This window comes from Pseudochaenichthys georgianus, chromosome 10, assembly GCF_902827115.2.
Source record: "Pseudochaenichthys georgianus chromosome 10, fPseGeo1.2, whole genome shotgun sequence".
NCBI lineage: Eukaryota > Metazoa > Chordata > Actinopteri > Perciformes > Channichthyidae > Pseudochaenichthys > Pseudochaenichthys georgianus.
Genome location: NC_047512.1, coordinates 4122791 through 4138242, shown reverse-complemented (window position 1 = coordinate 4138242; position 15452 = coordinate 4122791). Strand labels below are relative to the sequence as shown.

The following is a 15452-nucleotide window of genomic DNA, read 5'->3' as shown; positions in this document are numbered from 1 at the left end:
CAGGATCACTGGGAACCTGTGTGTGTGTGTGTGTGTGTGTGTGTGTGTGTGTGTGTGTGTGGTGTGTGTGTGTGTGTGTGTGTGTGTGTGTGTGTGTGTGTGTGTGTGTGTGTGTGTGTGTGTGTGTGTGTGTGTGTGTGTGTGTGTGTGTGTGTGTGTGTGTGTGTGTGTGTGTGTGTGTGTGTGTGTGTGCTCATTACTGCACTAAGGATTTGTACTGAGGTTGTGTGTGCCCATGAATACAGACCCAGGTTTACAGCGGTGAATCTTCACTGTTCAGTAAAAACAACAACACTGGTGTTATTTCAGGGATAAATCAAAACTACATATACAGGAAATGATATTACGCTGGAAATATCATCAGGCTCTGCGGTCGTGATGACATTCTGCAGGGAGCTGGGGATTGTTGCAGCTCCATGCAATCATGTACTGTAAACACATGAGGAGGTTAGCATCTCCCTCTCTCCACATCCAATATGATTTTTCCATTGGATTTTGGATTATTACAGAAAGAACAAACATTTATGATACTTACACAATTTACTCAGCAGGATAATCTCCACATATTTAAACCACTTTATCATTTCAGACGTAAAAAGCTAACGGTAGGCTATAAAGGAACTACAGCACGGTCACATGACTTCACGTCTCCACCGCCAAGCTAAAGGCGGCTAATGTTGGGCTATAAAGGAACTACAGCACGGTCACATGACTTCACGTCACCAGCGCTAAGCTAAAGGCGGCTAATGTTGGGCTATAAAGGAACTACAGCACGGTCACATGACTTCACGTCACCAGCGCTAAGCTAAAGGCGGCTAATGTTGGGTTATAAAGGAACTACATCACGGTCACATGACTTCACGTCACCTCCGCTAAGCTAAAGGCGGCTAATGTTGGGCTATAAAGGAACTACAGCACGGTCACATGACTTCACGTCACCACCGCTAAGCTAAAGGCGGCTAATGTTGGGCTATAAAGGAACTACAGCACGGTCACATGACTTCACGTCACCAGCGCTAAGCTAAAGGCGGCTAATGTTGGGCTATAAAGGAACTACAGCACGGTCACATGACTTCACGTCACCACCGCTAAGCTAAAGGTGGCTAATGTTGGGCTATAAAGGAACTACAGCACGGTCACATGACTTCACGTCACCAGCGCTAAGCTAAAGGCGGCTAATGTTGGGCTATAAAGGAACTACATCACGGTCACATGACTTCACGTCACCTCCGCTAAGCTAAAGGCGGCTAATGTTGGGCTATAAAGGAACTACAGCACGGTCACATGACTTCACGTCACCACCGCTAAGCTAAAGGCGGCTAATGTTGGGCTATAAAGGAACTACAGCACGGTCACATGACTTCACGTCACCAGCGCTAAGCTAAAGGCGGCTAATGTTGGGCTATAAAGGAACTACAGCACGGTCACATGACTTCACGTCACCTCCGCTAAGCTAAAGGTGGCTAATGTTGGGCTATAAAGGAACTACAGCACGGTCACATGACTTCACGTCTCCACCGCTAAGCTAAAGGCGGCTAATGTTGGGCTATAAAGGAACTACAGCACGGTCACATGACTTCACGTCTCCACCGCTAAGCTAAAGGCGGCTAATGTTGGGCTATAAAGGAACTACAGCACGTCACATGACTTCACGTCTCCACCGCTAAGCTAAAGGCGGCTAATGTTGGGCTATAAAGGAACTACAGCACGGTCACATGACTTCACGTCTCCACCGCTAAGCTAAAGGCGGCTAATGTTGGGCTATAAAGGAACTACAGCACGGTCACATGACTTCACGTCACCACCGCTAAGCTAAAGGCGGCTAATGTTGGGCTATAAAGGAACTACAGCACGGTCACATGACTTCACGTCTCCACCGCTAAGCTAAAGGCGGCTAATGTTGGGCTATAAAGGAACTACAGCACGGTCACATGACTTCACGTTACCACCGCTAAGCTAAAGGCGGCTAATGTTGGCCGTGATGATGTTTAGTCGTCTCATTTAGACACTTGTTAGCACGTATAAGAACAAACGTTTAAAATCTCTCCAGCTTGTGTTAACCACAGACTTTATTTCAGGCTTCTAACCAAAAAAACATTTAAAAAACCATGGACATCAAGACGAGGGAACAAGAAGTGCTAAAATGCTGACTCATGTCAAGGTTTAGGACTCATTCCTGCACCACTACATCCATCGAATAGCTTATTTTCTCTGGACAAGGCAGCATGCTTAAACTTAATAGTAAAGGCTAACCCTAACCCTAGGTAAGACATTAAGAGAATTTTTTTAGCCACTCAAAATGTTTTTTACTGAGTTATCCAATGAAAGTTATCGTGTGTTTAGCTTGAAAAGGGAACAAAGTCTCCTCTTGGTCCCCAACATGTTTTTAAAGGACAGTATCGTGGTGAGTGTGTGGGTTGCTGGCGTCTCCACTGATTGCAGCGGGGGAAGCAGCGGCACGTCTGCAGCTTCTCCTGAATGTCTTTGAGCGCACCTCCTCTCACTCCTCTATTGTTCCTATGAGATAAATTGGAGCCATTGTCATCTACAGAGAAAAGGCATTAATTGAAGGTTTTCGTGCTGTAGCTTTAACTGCAACACACACACACACACACACACACACACACACACACACACACACACACACACACACACACACACACACACACACACACACACACACACACACACACACACACACACACACACACACACACACACACTTCAAAGTAATTAAACACGTTCAAGCAGAAGCAGAAAAAGGAGAAGCTCTCTTTTGTGTACATTCACTTCCATGTATCACCCCGGACTGAGGCACGAGGGGTTTAGTATATCTCTGCGGCTGAAGTGATAGAGCAGAAAAGAGGAAGGAGGAAGACGAGGAGGAGAGAGCCAATATGACTGGGGTCTTTACTCTTGTCGACAGCGTAAAATGTCAGACACTCATCTGGAAATTATTTCCATTTCATACCACTGACTTCTTCCCGACCGGGGACTCTGAAATCTAATTAGTTTGACCGGAAAATGGTGACCAAGGTAGCGGAGTGTATTATGCAGAGAGAGAGGCAGTGAGGGCGAGCGAGGGTCCCCGGGTTAACTGGAACTCAGGAGTGCAGATAAGGGCTACAGGGGGGGGAACTCAGTAGGGCTACTCCATTTTAAATAGCCCTGACTAATAGAGGCAACCTTCAATTCAGCGTTACGGCCCTCAGATAGCGCCTCGCCGAGGGGACGCTTCAGAGCTGCAGAGATAGCATTTCCTCCTCCAGGGGTTACGCTCGAACTTTGAAAACTTCCCTTAAATACTGACGAGAAACCAATGCTACTGATGCCGCTGCCGAAACCCTGAAACAACACAGAACACCACTAAACACACGGTTGATTTGGCTATACTAGAGTTAGGGTTAGACAACTCAAACAGTGGGTAAAGGCTAAGGAAAGTCCGATGTCTTACACGTCAGTCCTACGTCCCAATCCCAGCACCGTCATTATTTTCTGGGGAATGTAAAAGGCTTCGAAGGTTTGCATTGCATCAGAATCAGAACACCTCTATTCGTCCAACATCATGGAAACCTACATCAAGAAGCAGGCCTTGATAAAATGAAAATGAAATGGTATAAAAACAAGTGGCAGCGTTATCACAAGTATGTGAACACATAGAAATGAGGGAAGTCGAAGTCGGTTATAAAACGATTAAACAGCGAAATAGCAGCCAGCTTTAACAATATCAATATAGAACAGTTGAAGTAATTGTCGAATATGGACGTCATTCTTGCGGCTACATGGATGCTAGGTCAGGGTTCTTGCTTTTGTTCTTCACTCACCATTAGCCGCGTTCACACTGCGGTACTTTTCCCACAAAGGTTCATGCGAACTTAGTTCATGATCGCGTTCACACCAAAAAGAGCCGGTACTAAAAGTAGTTCATGCGAACCTTTTTACCCGCTCGAAAGTCCCTGCTAGAGAGCAGGGACTTTCGAGGGGGTCTTTTGTGAGGAAAGAGCTATATTCCTGATTGGCTGGGCGAATTGCAAACCACGCCCCGTAAAACTCCCAAAAAGTCTTGTGAAGCCGCCATTTTATTATCCTCGCATTAGCATTATTAGCATTAGCATTAGCCCAACGCAGAAACGCAGAGAGACTAACTTATGGCAACACAAAATAAAACATGGGAGCGGTGGAGATGAGGAGGTGTCGGCGTTCTGGCGATTTACTCGGAAGGCTTCAGTAGAAGCTGCTGGGAGTCCCAGCAGCTTCTACTGAAGGTGATAGGCGATAAGAAGGTGATACTAAATGCAGTGCTACGACACACATAGCATCATTACGACCATGCAACCTGGCCAACATACAAAGAAACCCGTACAATAGCTTGACTTAATGCAAGCTAATGATCTTGCAGGATTATTGTCAGCTCATCCAAGAGGTTGCCTCTGAAACAGCTCTTAAATCGAATGAGTCTTTATTTGTGAAATATTAAAACACCCTTTGGTAAGGGTCTTTGGTAATGGTCTTTGGTAATGGTCTTTGGTAAGGGTCTTTGGTAAGGGTCTTTGGTAATGGTCTTTGGTAAGGGTCTTTGGTAATGGTCTTTGGTAATGGTCTTTGGTAAGGGTCTTTGGTAAGGGTCTTTGGTAATGGTCTTTGGTAAGGGTCTTTGGTAATGGTCTTTGGTAATGGTCTTTGGTAAGGGTCTTTGGTAAGGGTCTTTGGTAATGGTCTTTGGTAAGGGTCTTTGGTAATGGTCTTTGGTAATGGTCTTTGGTAAGGGTCTTTGGTAAGGGTCTTTGGTAATGGTCTTTGGTATATGGGAATTTGACATATGTGAAAGCAGCAAAAGGGGTTCTTTCAACCGTGGTTAATGAGGCGGTGTTGCTACCTACATGGAGGTCAACTCCCAAATCCCCCAACGATGCTGCGCTCAAAGGAAGAGATATGCGTTTACATAACATTAGATCTTACGAAACAATACATCAATGTCTGTATTTTGTTCTTGAGGTGACAACGTTTTTACATCACGCTGTGCTTCGGTCACTAACGAGAGTCCGTGGCAGTAAAAAGCCGCCTCATCAGCATCTGATCATCTCGGATATGGGCTTTGATGAAGCTCCGGGCTGGAGGTGAGTGGTGGCGGCGGTCCTGCCCACCACCACAGGAAGACCTTATTAGCCAAAATCGTTATTGATCTTACATGCCGGCCACAACCCACCCTAACCGCCCAAACTCTCCCCCCTCGACACGCTCGCCAATTAGCCTCATCTCAAACCAGAGCCAATTAGTTCTTGTTCTTAATTAGGACGAACACGACCCCCGTCAGCTTAGCACTAAATCCTCTGATTAAGCTACAAATGGCTGTGAGCGGGTCGAGCTCCAGTCAACCGCCCATTCTGTTTTTTAAAACCGTCGAGTCAAATGTCAAGAGCATATTGAGGAATGTTCCAGAAGTTTGTTTTTCAAGTTAAATACAGACACGCTACACACTTACACACATCTGCGTCCGTCTTGATCAATCCACGGCCGTGAAACCTCCTGCTTTAGTGGACACGTCTTTTTGACCTCTATTTTATCAAAGGACATGGTTTGTTTGTCCTGCTGTGTCTCTTTATAGCTGTGACGGAGCGGATCACATGACAGCCGACACACACACACACACACACACACACACACACACACACACACACACACACACACACACACACACACACACACACACACACACACACACACACACACACACCACACACTCTCTGCCTAAAAAGGAACCATGCAATTTATTATTTATTGTGCGTTTCTTAATTTGTTAAGAGCTGGTCAACCTGTTGGGTCGGATTTTTTTATGTTGACAATGTGGTTTGAGGTAATTGCGTCACCTGTTGACGGTAAGCCTGTGGGAGGGGCTACGGGTTCAAAATGGACGGGTTTGGTTCCTGTAGGAGGACTCGGAAGAATGTTGCGATGAAGGCAACAGCTGGGACATGTTCAGGAGAGGGTTGCAGAGAAGGCAACACCAGGGCATGTGTACTCTGATGAGTGATGGCCGGTTTGATTTGGACATTTATTTATTCTGTTTAAGTTGTGCTGGTTCGTTATTTTATTTTTTGCTGCTGTTAATAAAGTTTTGGAGCTTAACCCACGGACTAGGCCCGTGTTTCCATACGGACGATAGACCCCGTCACACTAGCAGACACTTGTTGTACTCGTTAGCCCTAGTCCTCGCTGCTTTGTTGGTTGGCTTTTCTTCTGATCGGTGTTGCCGTGGAGGAAACTTTGAACTTCTGGGTTGCTGTTGATCTTCCCTTAAAGCAGCTTAACGTACAGCGCTATACAAGTCACATGTATTATTATTATTATTATAATCTGCGTGTGTTGGTCAAGGTTTTCCTCACAGTAAATATTGCGACTACAAGGTATTGTGGGACAAAGGATGGTCCAGTGTATCCTGAGCGAAGGGAGACGATAATGGAAGCCTTGAAGCTTCCTTCTTATCATCTAGAGCAGGGGTTTCAAACTCAAACACACAGTGGGCCAAAAATAAAAAAATCGGTACTATTGGAGGGCCGGACTGGTTCAATGTTTATTGCAGAACGTATTGAAATGAACTTATTGCACATATGACAGCTAACAAAGCTTCAATTATTGCCTATAAAAACAACATTAAATAATCAGCTGCTTTCATTTCTTATGGCTCTATCTTTTCTTATGAGTACATTTTTCCACAGGCCAACAACAGCTTCAACAAAACTATTTCCCTCAAAGAGAAAACAAACATGTCCTGTTGTCGCAAGAAAGAAAGTGCAGAAGGAAACATTGAAAGTCAGTGATGCTAGTTCAGATACTTGGCGTGTCATCTTGGGTACAAGGTCATCAATGTTTGGGGTCAGGCTCTGAGCGGAGGAGACCCTCAGGATGGAGTGAAGGTGCAATATACCGGCGGGCCAGATCTAAAAGTAATTAGAAATTATCCTGCGGGCCGAAATTAAATCCACCGCGGCCCTGATTTGGCCCCCGGGCCTCAAGTTTGACACATGTGATCTAGAGAATCCAAACAGTTCTTATCATGGCTGTCACTTTGACACTTTGAGTTGATTTCACTCCATTAGGAACCGTCCTGACTAAAACTGACAATTCCACCTCAACCCTAGTTTGCTGACCGCAGCGTAAACCACTGACAAAGTGGAAAGAACTATCGAAAACTAGTGTGAGAGAAAGTGGAAAAAGTCATACTTTCTTCTTGCATTGTGTAAATGCGTTTCCTCAGTTATCGTATGTGCACTGTTCGAGTGGGCATTTGCGACATATTTGTGATATAACTTGCATGCTTTCAGTAGAGATGAGGCATGAAGCAGACGATCAACCGCAGCGTAAAACCACTTGGAAAACATGCAAAAGGAGAAAGAACTATCGAAAACTAGTGTGAGAAAGAGGTCAAATAAAAAAAAATGTGTTACATTGTTTATATGCATGCGTTTGAGTTTGCATACACCACATACTGAGACATGACTCGCATGCTTTCAGAGTAGATGAGGCGTGAAGCAGACAGGTTGACCTGAAGCATCGTTTAGATCGGATCGTGCAGGAGAGGCTGAACAGAAGGGATCCGTGTTTATCTCCTCGTGTTCTCGTAAACATAACCTGCTCGAGACGGCTCCCCTGAGGAAGGCGCTTTGGTGTCAGAGAGCTCGTACAGTACAAGTGACGAAACACAAACAGACAGAGTGGGGCGTGTTGCGGGAGGAACATCTGTGAATGAACTCGGCGCGAACAGGACTGACACTCAGAGAACAAGACGTGAGAGGGTTGAAGTGACACCGTTTCCACGACTCCAAAGCCCTTTCAAAGCATTTCCTTCAGAATCAGCCGGGTCTTTTTTTTTACCGGAGGCTTCTTTCACTCAGAGTAACGGCTGATGGCATGAGAGGGACAGCATGGTCTGATCGATGTGCTGTGTTACGCCTGTGTGCTGATATTGTGCTTCAGTGGCGCATACTCCCAGACACACTTTCAATTGAATTAGCACAGAGCGGCCTCAGGTCAGTCCGGAGCATTGTCTGGGGTAATACCAAGGGACGCAGAAGGCGAAACTCAAGGGACATCCGACCCGTAGCTTTTCAGCAGTGGACGCAGACACGGACGGACATCCTTTTCTGTTCGATGTTCTCAAACTGAAGCTGTTTTAGCTCTCATTCTGATTACCAATGGGAGACATTGTCCCGTGTATCCTAAGCTGAAGGAGATGATGAAGGAAGCATTGAAGCTGCTTCCTTATCGTCTATAATCCAAACAGCTCTAATCATGGCTGACACTTGGCAACATTGACAATTTGAACGCAACCGTAGTTTGTTGACGGCAGCGTATTAACATTTTAAAAAGTGTGCTAAAGGGGAAAGAACTGTAGAAACAATCTGTATATCAGTATGTAGTGTCTCTACTTTAAAGAGTCCTCTCTGCTGATGTTCAGGTGTATATCAGTCTGTAGTGTCTCTACTTTAAAGAGTCCTCTCCTGCTGATGTTCAGGTGTATATCAGTATGTAGTGTCTCTACTTTAAAGAGTCCTCTCCTGCTGATGTTCAGGTGTATATCAGTGTGTAGTGTCTCTACTTTAAAGAGTCCTCTCCTGCTGATGTTCAGGTGTATATCAGTATGTAGTGTCTCTACTTTAAAGAGTCCTCTCCTGCTGGTGTTCAGGTGTATATCAGTATGTAGTGTCTCTACTTTAAAGAGTCCTCTCCTGCTGATGTTCAGGTGTATATCAGTATGTAGTGACTCTACTTTAAAGAGTCCTCTCCTGCTGATGTGCAGGTGTATATCAGTATGTAGTGTCTCTACTTTAAAGAGTCCTCTCCTGCTGATGTTCAGGTGTATATCAGTCTGTAGTGTCTCTACTTTAAAGAGTCCTCTCTGCTGATGTTCAGGTGTATATCAGTCTGTAGTGTCTCTACTTTAAAGAGTCCTCTCCTGCTGATGTTCAGGTGTATATCAGTATGTAGTGTCTCTACTTTAAAGAGTCCTCTCCTGCTGATGTTCAGGTGTATATCAGTGTGTAGTGTCTCTACTTTAAAGAGTCCTCTCCTGCTGATGTTCAGGTGTATATCAGTATGTAGTGTCTCTACTTTAAAGAGTCCTCTCCTGCTGATGTTCAGGTGTATATCAGTATGTAGTGTCTCTACTTTAAAGAGTCCTCTCCTGCTGATGTTCAGGTGTATATCAGTATGTAGTGTCTCTACTTTAAAGAGTCCTCTCCTGCTGATGTTCAGGTGTATATCAGTATGTAGTGTCTCTACTTTAAAGAGTCCTCTCCTGCTGATGTTCAGGTGTATATCAGTATGTAGTGTCTCTACTTTAAAGAGTCCTCTCCTGCTGATGTTCAGGTGTATATCAGTATGTAGTGTCTCTACTTTAAAGAGTCCTCTCCTGCTAATGTTCAGGTGTATATCAGTATGTAGTGTATCTACTTTAAAGAGTCCTCTCCTGCTGATGTTCAGGTGTGTATCAGTGTGTAGTGTCTCTACTTTAAAGAGTCCTCTCCTGCTGATGTTCAGGTGTATATCAGTATGTAGTGTCTCTACTTTAAAGAGTCCTCTCCTGCTGATGTTCAGGTGTATATCAGTATGTAGTGTCTCTACTTTAAAGAGTCCTCTCCTGCTGATGTTCAGGTGTATATCAGTATGTAGTGTCTCTACTTTAAAGAGTCCTCTCCTGCTGATGTTCAGGTGTATATCAGTATGTAGTGTCTCTACTTTAAAGAGTCCTCTCCTGCTGATGTTCAGGTGTATATCAGTATGTAGTGTCTCTACTTTAAAGAGTCCTCTCCTGCTGATGTTCAGGTGTATATCAGTATGTAGTGTCTCTACTTTAAAGAGTCCTCTCCTGCTGATGTTCAGGTGTATATCAGTATGTAGTGTCTCTACATGTCTCCATGCTTTAATGTTCAAAAAGCTCTTTATTTCTCTCATACTGTCTGTGCTGCAGCACCTCTTTTCACCCTCTGTCTGAAACCAGAGCCCAGTCTGCTCTGATTGGTTAGCTGGCCAAGAATATTATTTAATATCTTACCCATGTTAAATAGCTGTCACAAAAAGAGAAATGGATTAGTTATCAACATTACTCCAACGTCCCTTGTCCACAGATTTGAGAAAATGTTGGATGTATTGTCAGAAACTTGCTCCCAACTTGTGGCCAATCCAGAGGCATGAAGACACAAGGTCAGGGGTCAGAGGTCGCAGCAGTAGTTGGCGTACAGACTGTAAGTCTTTTCTCTTCTGTTGTCGTCTCGGTGAGTTTAGTTTGCAGATTGTTCAGCCGTGCCGCTCTATAAGCCTCCTGCTGAAACCACGCTCAGAGGCAAAGCACTTAAACAGCCGCTCTGAACTCAGCAGCCGCTCACACATGACTTAACATTTCTGCAAGCACCTTGCTTTTTTGCATGGGAAGTGCTTAAAAACTCAAATCCAGCGGCGGCCGTGAGAATGTGTGGGTGGAGGGGGGGGGGGGGGGGTCGCCGCTACTCAGCACTCTCCGGGATTAAACTGTACACATCAACTCCGCAAACAGACCGCGAAGCCGACTTTAGCTGGGGAAAGGGGGCAATGAATTTACATTATGCATGAAGCGGAGGGCATTTTGGGAAATAAGCGCCATTCCTCACGAGGACCCGGCACCCACCTCCCATAAGCCCCCAGCCTCGGGTATCAGCGAGTGATCTAATGTCACGCACAGGAGAAAGGTTACTTTCTGCATACGCATTGATATTTCTGCTTCCATCTCTGACCTTCTGCTATTCAAAGCTGTGATTCTTTAAATGCGAACTCAGCCCGCGTCTCTGTGTCTGTCGGTTTCTGTCTGTCTCCAGGGCGCCGGCATTAAAGGGAAAAAGAAAGGGGCGGAATCGGTATCAAAGAATCCGTTGATATTAGAAAATAGACACATGTGGAATCCTCTGTTTCCGTCATGTTTGCTCGTGTTAAGGAAAAACAGCTGCAGTGCTATTTGTGCCTTAAGTGGTTGTTTGTGCCACTTAATTACCGCTTTAGTTCCTTCCGTCTTTAAATCAGCTGATCCCCTTTCACGCTCAGCACCCCGCGCTCGACATGTGGTTTCCGTCTTTCGCCGCAAATTAAGCAAACGTTCCTGGCATTTTGCGAACTATTAGTGACTTTAAAAATACGCACTGAGCTTTAATTAATTTCCTTCTAATGGAGAGCTGCGAGTGTGGATAAAGGGATCAGAAGCGGGTTTATTGCCAGGTGTGTTCACGCATACGAGGAATTTGACTCTAAAGTCAGTATTAATCATTTTTCACCAGCTCCTGCCAGGCAGCCGAACTGGCAGGTGTGTCGGATGTGAGGAAGGATCAAAACAACATTTACAGAGGTCTTTACACACTGAAATACAAATGTTTACCCGTCTTCTGAAAAACAGTACAGTTAACTTTATTACCTCAAAGGAAATTGCCCCCAGTCAAAGTACAAACAAGCATCCGAACACGAGACAACACAAAGCGGGGGGTAAACAATCAAATAAAAGACAGAAACCGCTTCTGGGCATTTCAACTCCTGACACGAAACACCTGGAAAAGAGTAACATTAGTTTATCCCATTAGTTTGAAGCCTTGAATTTGGTATTTTAACCGTCGCCATCTTGCTTTATAGAAACCACATGGTACAACCAAATGTTGGAAAAGACGTTTTGTTGGCAACCAAACTCTAACAATCAACTTTAAAGAAATCAAACCACTGTCAATCAAACAGTAGCCCCGCCTCAAAGCATAACCTCCAGTCAAGTGTTACCGTTAATTACAAAATAAATATCATGCTGTATTTAATTATAATAATGTACTGACATAACACATCAAGCCATACGAAGGGTCATTTTCTCGTAGACGTCTATATAAGTGACTGCAACCATGTGTCGCCCCCTGCTGGACATTAGAGAGAATGCAGCTTTAAAGCACTTCCGCACAGCTTCACCTAACGTTAAACATGACATGTCATTTTGTTAGACGCTTTTATCCAAAGCGACTTACATACATTCAGTACTGTGGACAATCCCCACAGGAACAATGTGGGGTGAAGTGTCTCCCAGGTACACAATTAAATGCTGACTGCAGTCGGACTCAAACTTGCTACGCCCTGATTCGAAGTCCAGCACACTATCCACTGAGCCACAGCCGGTTCACTACAACGAATGCAATAGAGTAGAGCTTGTTCTGTAAAAGAGTCACAACATTTGGGACGACTGTTCGGTCGATTTCCCGTCGGAAGAATTGGGTTATATCCCATTTGTAAATACCACAACGACTTCATCTCGATGTTCCCCCTTATCTGTTTTATTTTCTATTCGAAGATCATTATATTTTCACGTTACTCATCCTTTCTTTGTATCTCTGTGTTTGCAGACCTCAGGCCTCTCCCCGACGTGGCGATGACCGGTAACTGCACCCACGAATGCACCGAGTTCGGCCACTCTGACTCCTGCTGGATGCCGGGCGGCGAGCCTTCCCCCACTCGCAAGGTGTCCCTGAACGCCCCCTCCAAGGTTTCCACCTTCGTGCCTTACCAGGAGATGGAGGGGCAGGAGCAGCTGATGGCCAACGGCAGCCCCAAGCCTCTGACGGAGGACCGCGGGACGGGTACTGGAGGTTCTGGAGGTGGATCCAAAGTGGCCAACATGCGGTTCATGACCCCCTACAGCAGTGCCTACTCTGGAGACCCGTCCGGAAAAGACTGTGAGCGCGAAGACATCCCGTTGAGCCAGGCGGTCGAGTTTCACTCCGCCACGACTCCAACCGGCCAGACCTCCAAGAGGGAAATCTACCTGTGAGGGGCGAAGAGTTCCACGCTAACACCACCTCCCTACGTGTACCCGGTCTGGTGTGGCGGCACATGTATCTCTGCGTTGTGTCGGGTGATCAAATAAAATGACAGGATTTATTATCTGTGCAAAACAGAATGTAATAATGACAGCAGGAAATGGCTTCACCAGCTTTCCTACATCGACACCTCTCCAGAGCCGACTCAGGAAGCATACACACAATTCTAAATAATTAAATTAACATATTTAACACAGGGGTGTCCAAACTACGGCCCGGGGGCCAAATGGGGACCGTTGAATCGACCCTTAGCAAATTGAAAAAGTATAATGGAATATGGGCCACAAATTAAACGAGTGCTTGTCTTATATTTTACTTCTTAAATATACATTTGGAAACATTTTATAACATATCTTAGTTGATAAGAACAAAGCCCAATAGACCCTTCCTATTCCTGCTTATTATAATCAATCTGAGGCTTCTGTTTTAAGGGATGCCAACACTCACAAGCATCCTTTACCGACATTTGATTGATTTTGTTAATTATAACTGAACTTATGAGGCGATATACCGCTAGTGAGGGGCCCCGCCCTTCTGTATGTGGCCCTCGGTGAAAGAAGTGTGGACACCCCTGCTGAACAGATTACATTTATCCATGGTGGCAAATTATTTTTGTTGTAGATTAATATATACAAATACAATTTACAATTACACATCACAACGCAGAGATACATGTGACGTCCAACCAGACCGGTTACATTCGCACCTGATGTTCCCCCGTCGCTGCTCGCAAAATCCACAAGTCCCGCCCCCTCACCTTCGCCCCCTGTGCCTAAAATACTACCAACGCCCCTTTCTTCCTTTTTATAACTGCATCCACCAGACAAGGCTTTAGACCCTCGCCCGCCTCCACCCACTGCCTCCTCCACCCTCCTCTAGAAACCAATCAAATGTAAAATAGAATGAAATCTATCGAAGAAAAACATGCGGCGACTGCTGCTGCGGAAGGAATGTAAACTACGCCACATCGTTGTGATAATTTAATGGGAAACTATTTAGCTACTCACGTATTTGAGTTGGGTTTTTGTGCGTTGCTTTAGGCTTTGTTGCTGTGTTGGTACAGAAAAAGAAAAAACACCTTCGGGGAGGAGAAGGAAAGAACTGTTTGTAAGTCCTACTTAAGTATACTCTGTAATGCTATCTATCCTGAATATCTTTTTGGGTTTAATTTGTTTTTTTATTTCTTTCTCTGTCGACTCCGGAGCCTCCGGGAAATAAATTTTTCCGAGCCGTGTTGCATCAAATCAACCAGGCTCGTTTTTATCAGGAACAGCTTGTCGTCAACATAAGACGTTTGTAGGAACGCAGCTGTTTTCCAACCTCCGGAGTTGCAGTTTTTTCAGGTCTGTTAATGTTTATGTTTTGCTGTGAAGAGGTCTTTTCTCAGAGCTGTAAATACTACGAACAGTGACCGAGGGAACTGCTGTGGCCGCGGGCGTGCATCGTGCCGTCTGCAGAGCTTCATGTAACTTCAGATTGATGGACTGAAACGTCTGCATGTGCAGAGGAGCGACGCCTCCCACTGCAGGAACCTCGACTCTTGAGCATCACCGACGGTGCCGAGTCACAACCACAAGACTCTTTATTTTAAACGCTCTACAACTTTACTACTCGGATCAATTAGGGTTAACGAAGGGCCGAAATCATGCGCACCGATATCAAACCATTCATAGCCGGACGAAGCCAGTGGATCGGTCAAAGCTGAGTACATATTGTATTATTAATGCTCTTGTCAGTAGTGTACCATGAAAGCAAAACCAAACATGTGTGTGAAGGTTAACTTTATTGTCACGGAAAGCTATCCAAAAAAAAAGTCACATAGAAACATGTATTTTGGTTTTCTCTGTAAAAAAATATCCTTCATTTATCAATATTTCAACTTTTTCCACCTCCAGTATGAGTACCTTGTAAAGATATGTCAGACGAACTTTCACATGTGGGACGTTTAAAAGTTTTTATATAGCTATGTCTTTAGGCTGAGTGATCGTTGTGGAGATGAAATTAAAAATAGTCTATGAAGAAAAAGTGAATCGGCCAGTTTTTTTGTTTGATCCACCGTGTGTACGTTTTGAGGTCAAGCCGAACTGTCGGACAATAATTGGCTGTTTCTTCTTCATGTGTTTTCTTTTTCATGTTGGAATCACCCTACCCTGCATGTCTTCGGGTTGAACGAGTGACTTTGCAATGGTGACTTATCAATTAGCAATTAATCAATTATAGCCGACAATGCAAAGGGTTTCTTCGAGCCTGGAAACGAGTGGAACATCATGTACCGCAGATTGGTTTAGAGGTCATTTAATTCAAAAGGGTTCATCCTCTGAGGAGCAGGAATGTCCGCAGGCATGCTGATGATTTCCTCTGGGTATTTGAGTGAAAGCCGAAGCGTCAAATTAAGAAAGATCCGGGTCTTCTCATCCTCTGGGAAACGTGCATATTCACGGTTAATGTAACTACAATCTGCTCCGTTTTCTCGCAGAAACTGAACCTGGTTAAGGACCAACTGATAAGTCAATATGTCTCAGCAAGCTGTTGACTTAAGTTTAGGAATGTGCGCGAGAGGCAGCAGCCCACCATTTTGTATTTTAA

The 15452-nt window shown here is 44.8% G+C and overlaps 1 protein-coding gene across 2 annotated transcripts in view; it reads left to right on the top strand.

Moving 5' to 3' along the window:
- The window catches only part of LOC117453520 (protocadherin-1-like), a 222814-nt gene extending 207937 nt beyond the window's left edge, over positions 1-14877 (top strand). The window contains exon 5 of one of the 2 annotated variants that reach the window (XM_034092342.2): positions 12393-14877. In XM_034092342.2, the coding sequence (XP_033948233.1) occupies positions 12393-12817 (425 nt within the window). In that variant the 3' untranslated portion in view covers positions 12818-14877. The remainder of the gene's footprint in view (positions 1-12392) is intronic. The other variant, XM_034092344.2, reaches the window with a different exon arrangement.
- Positions 14878-15452: the final 575 nt, after the last annotated feature.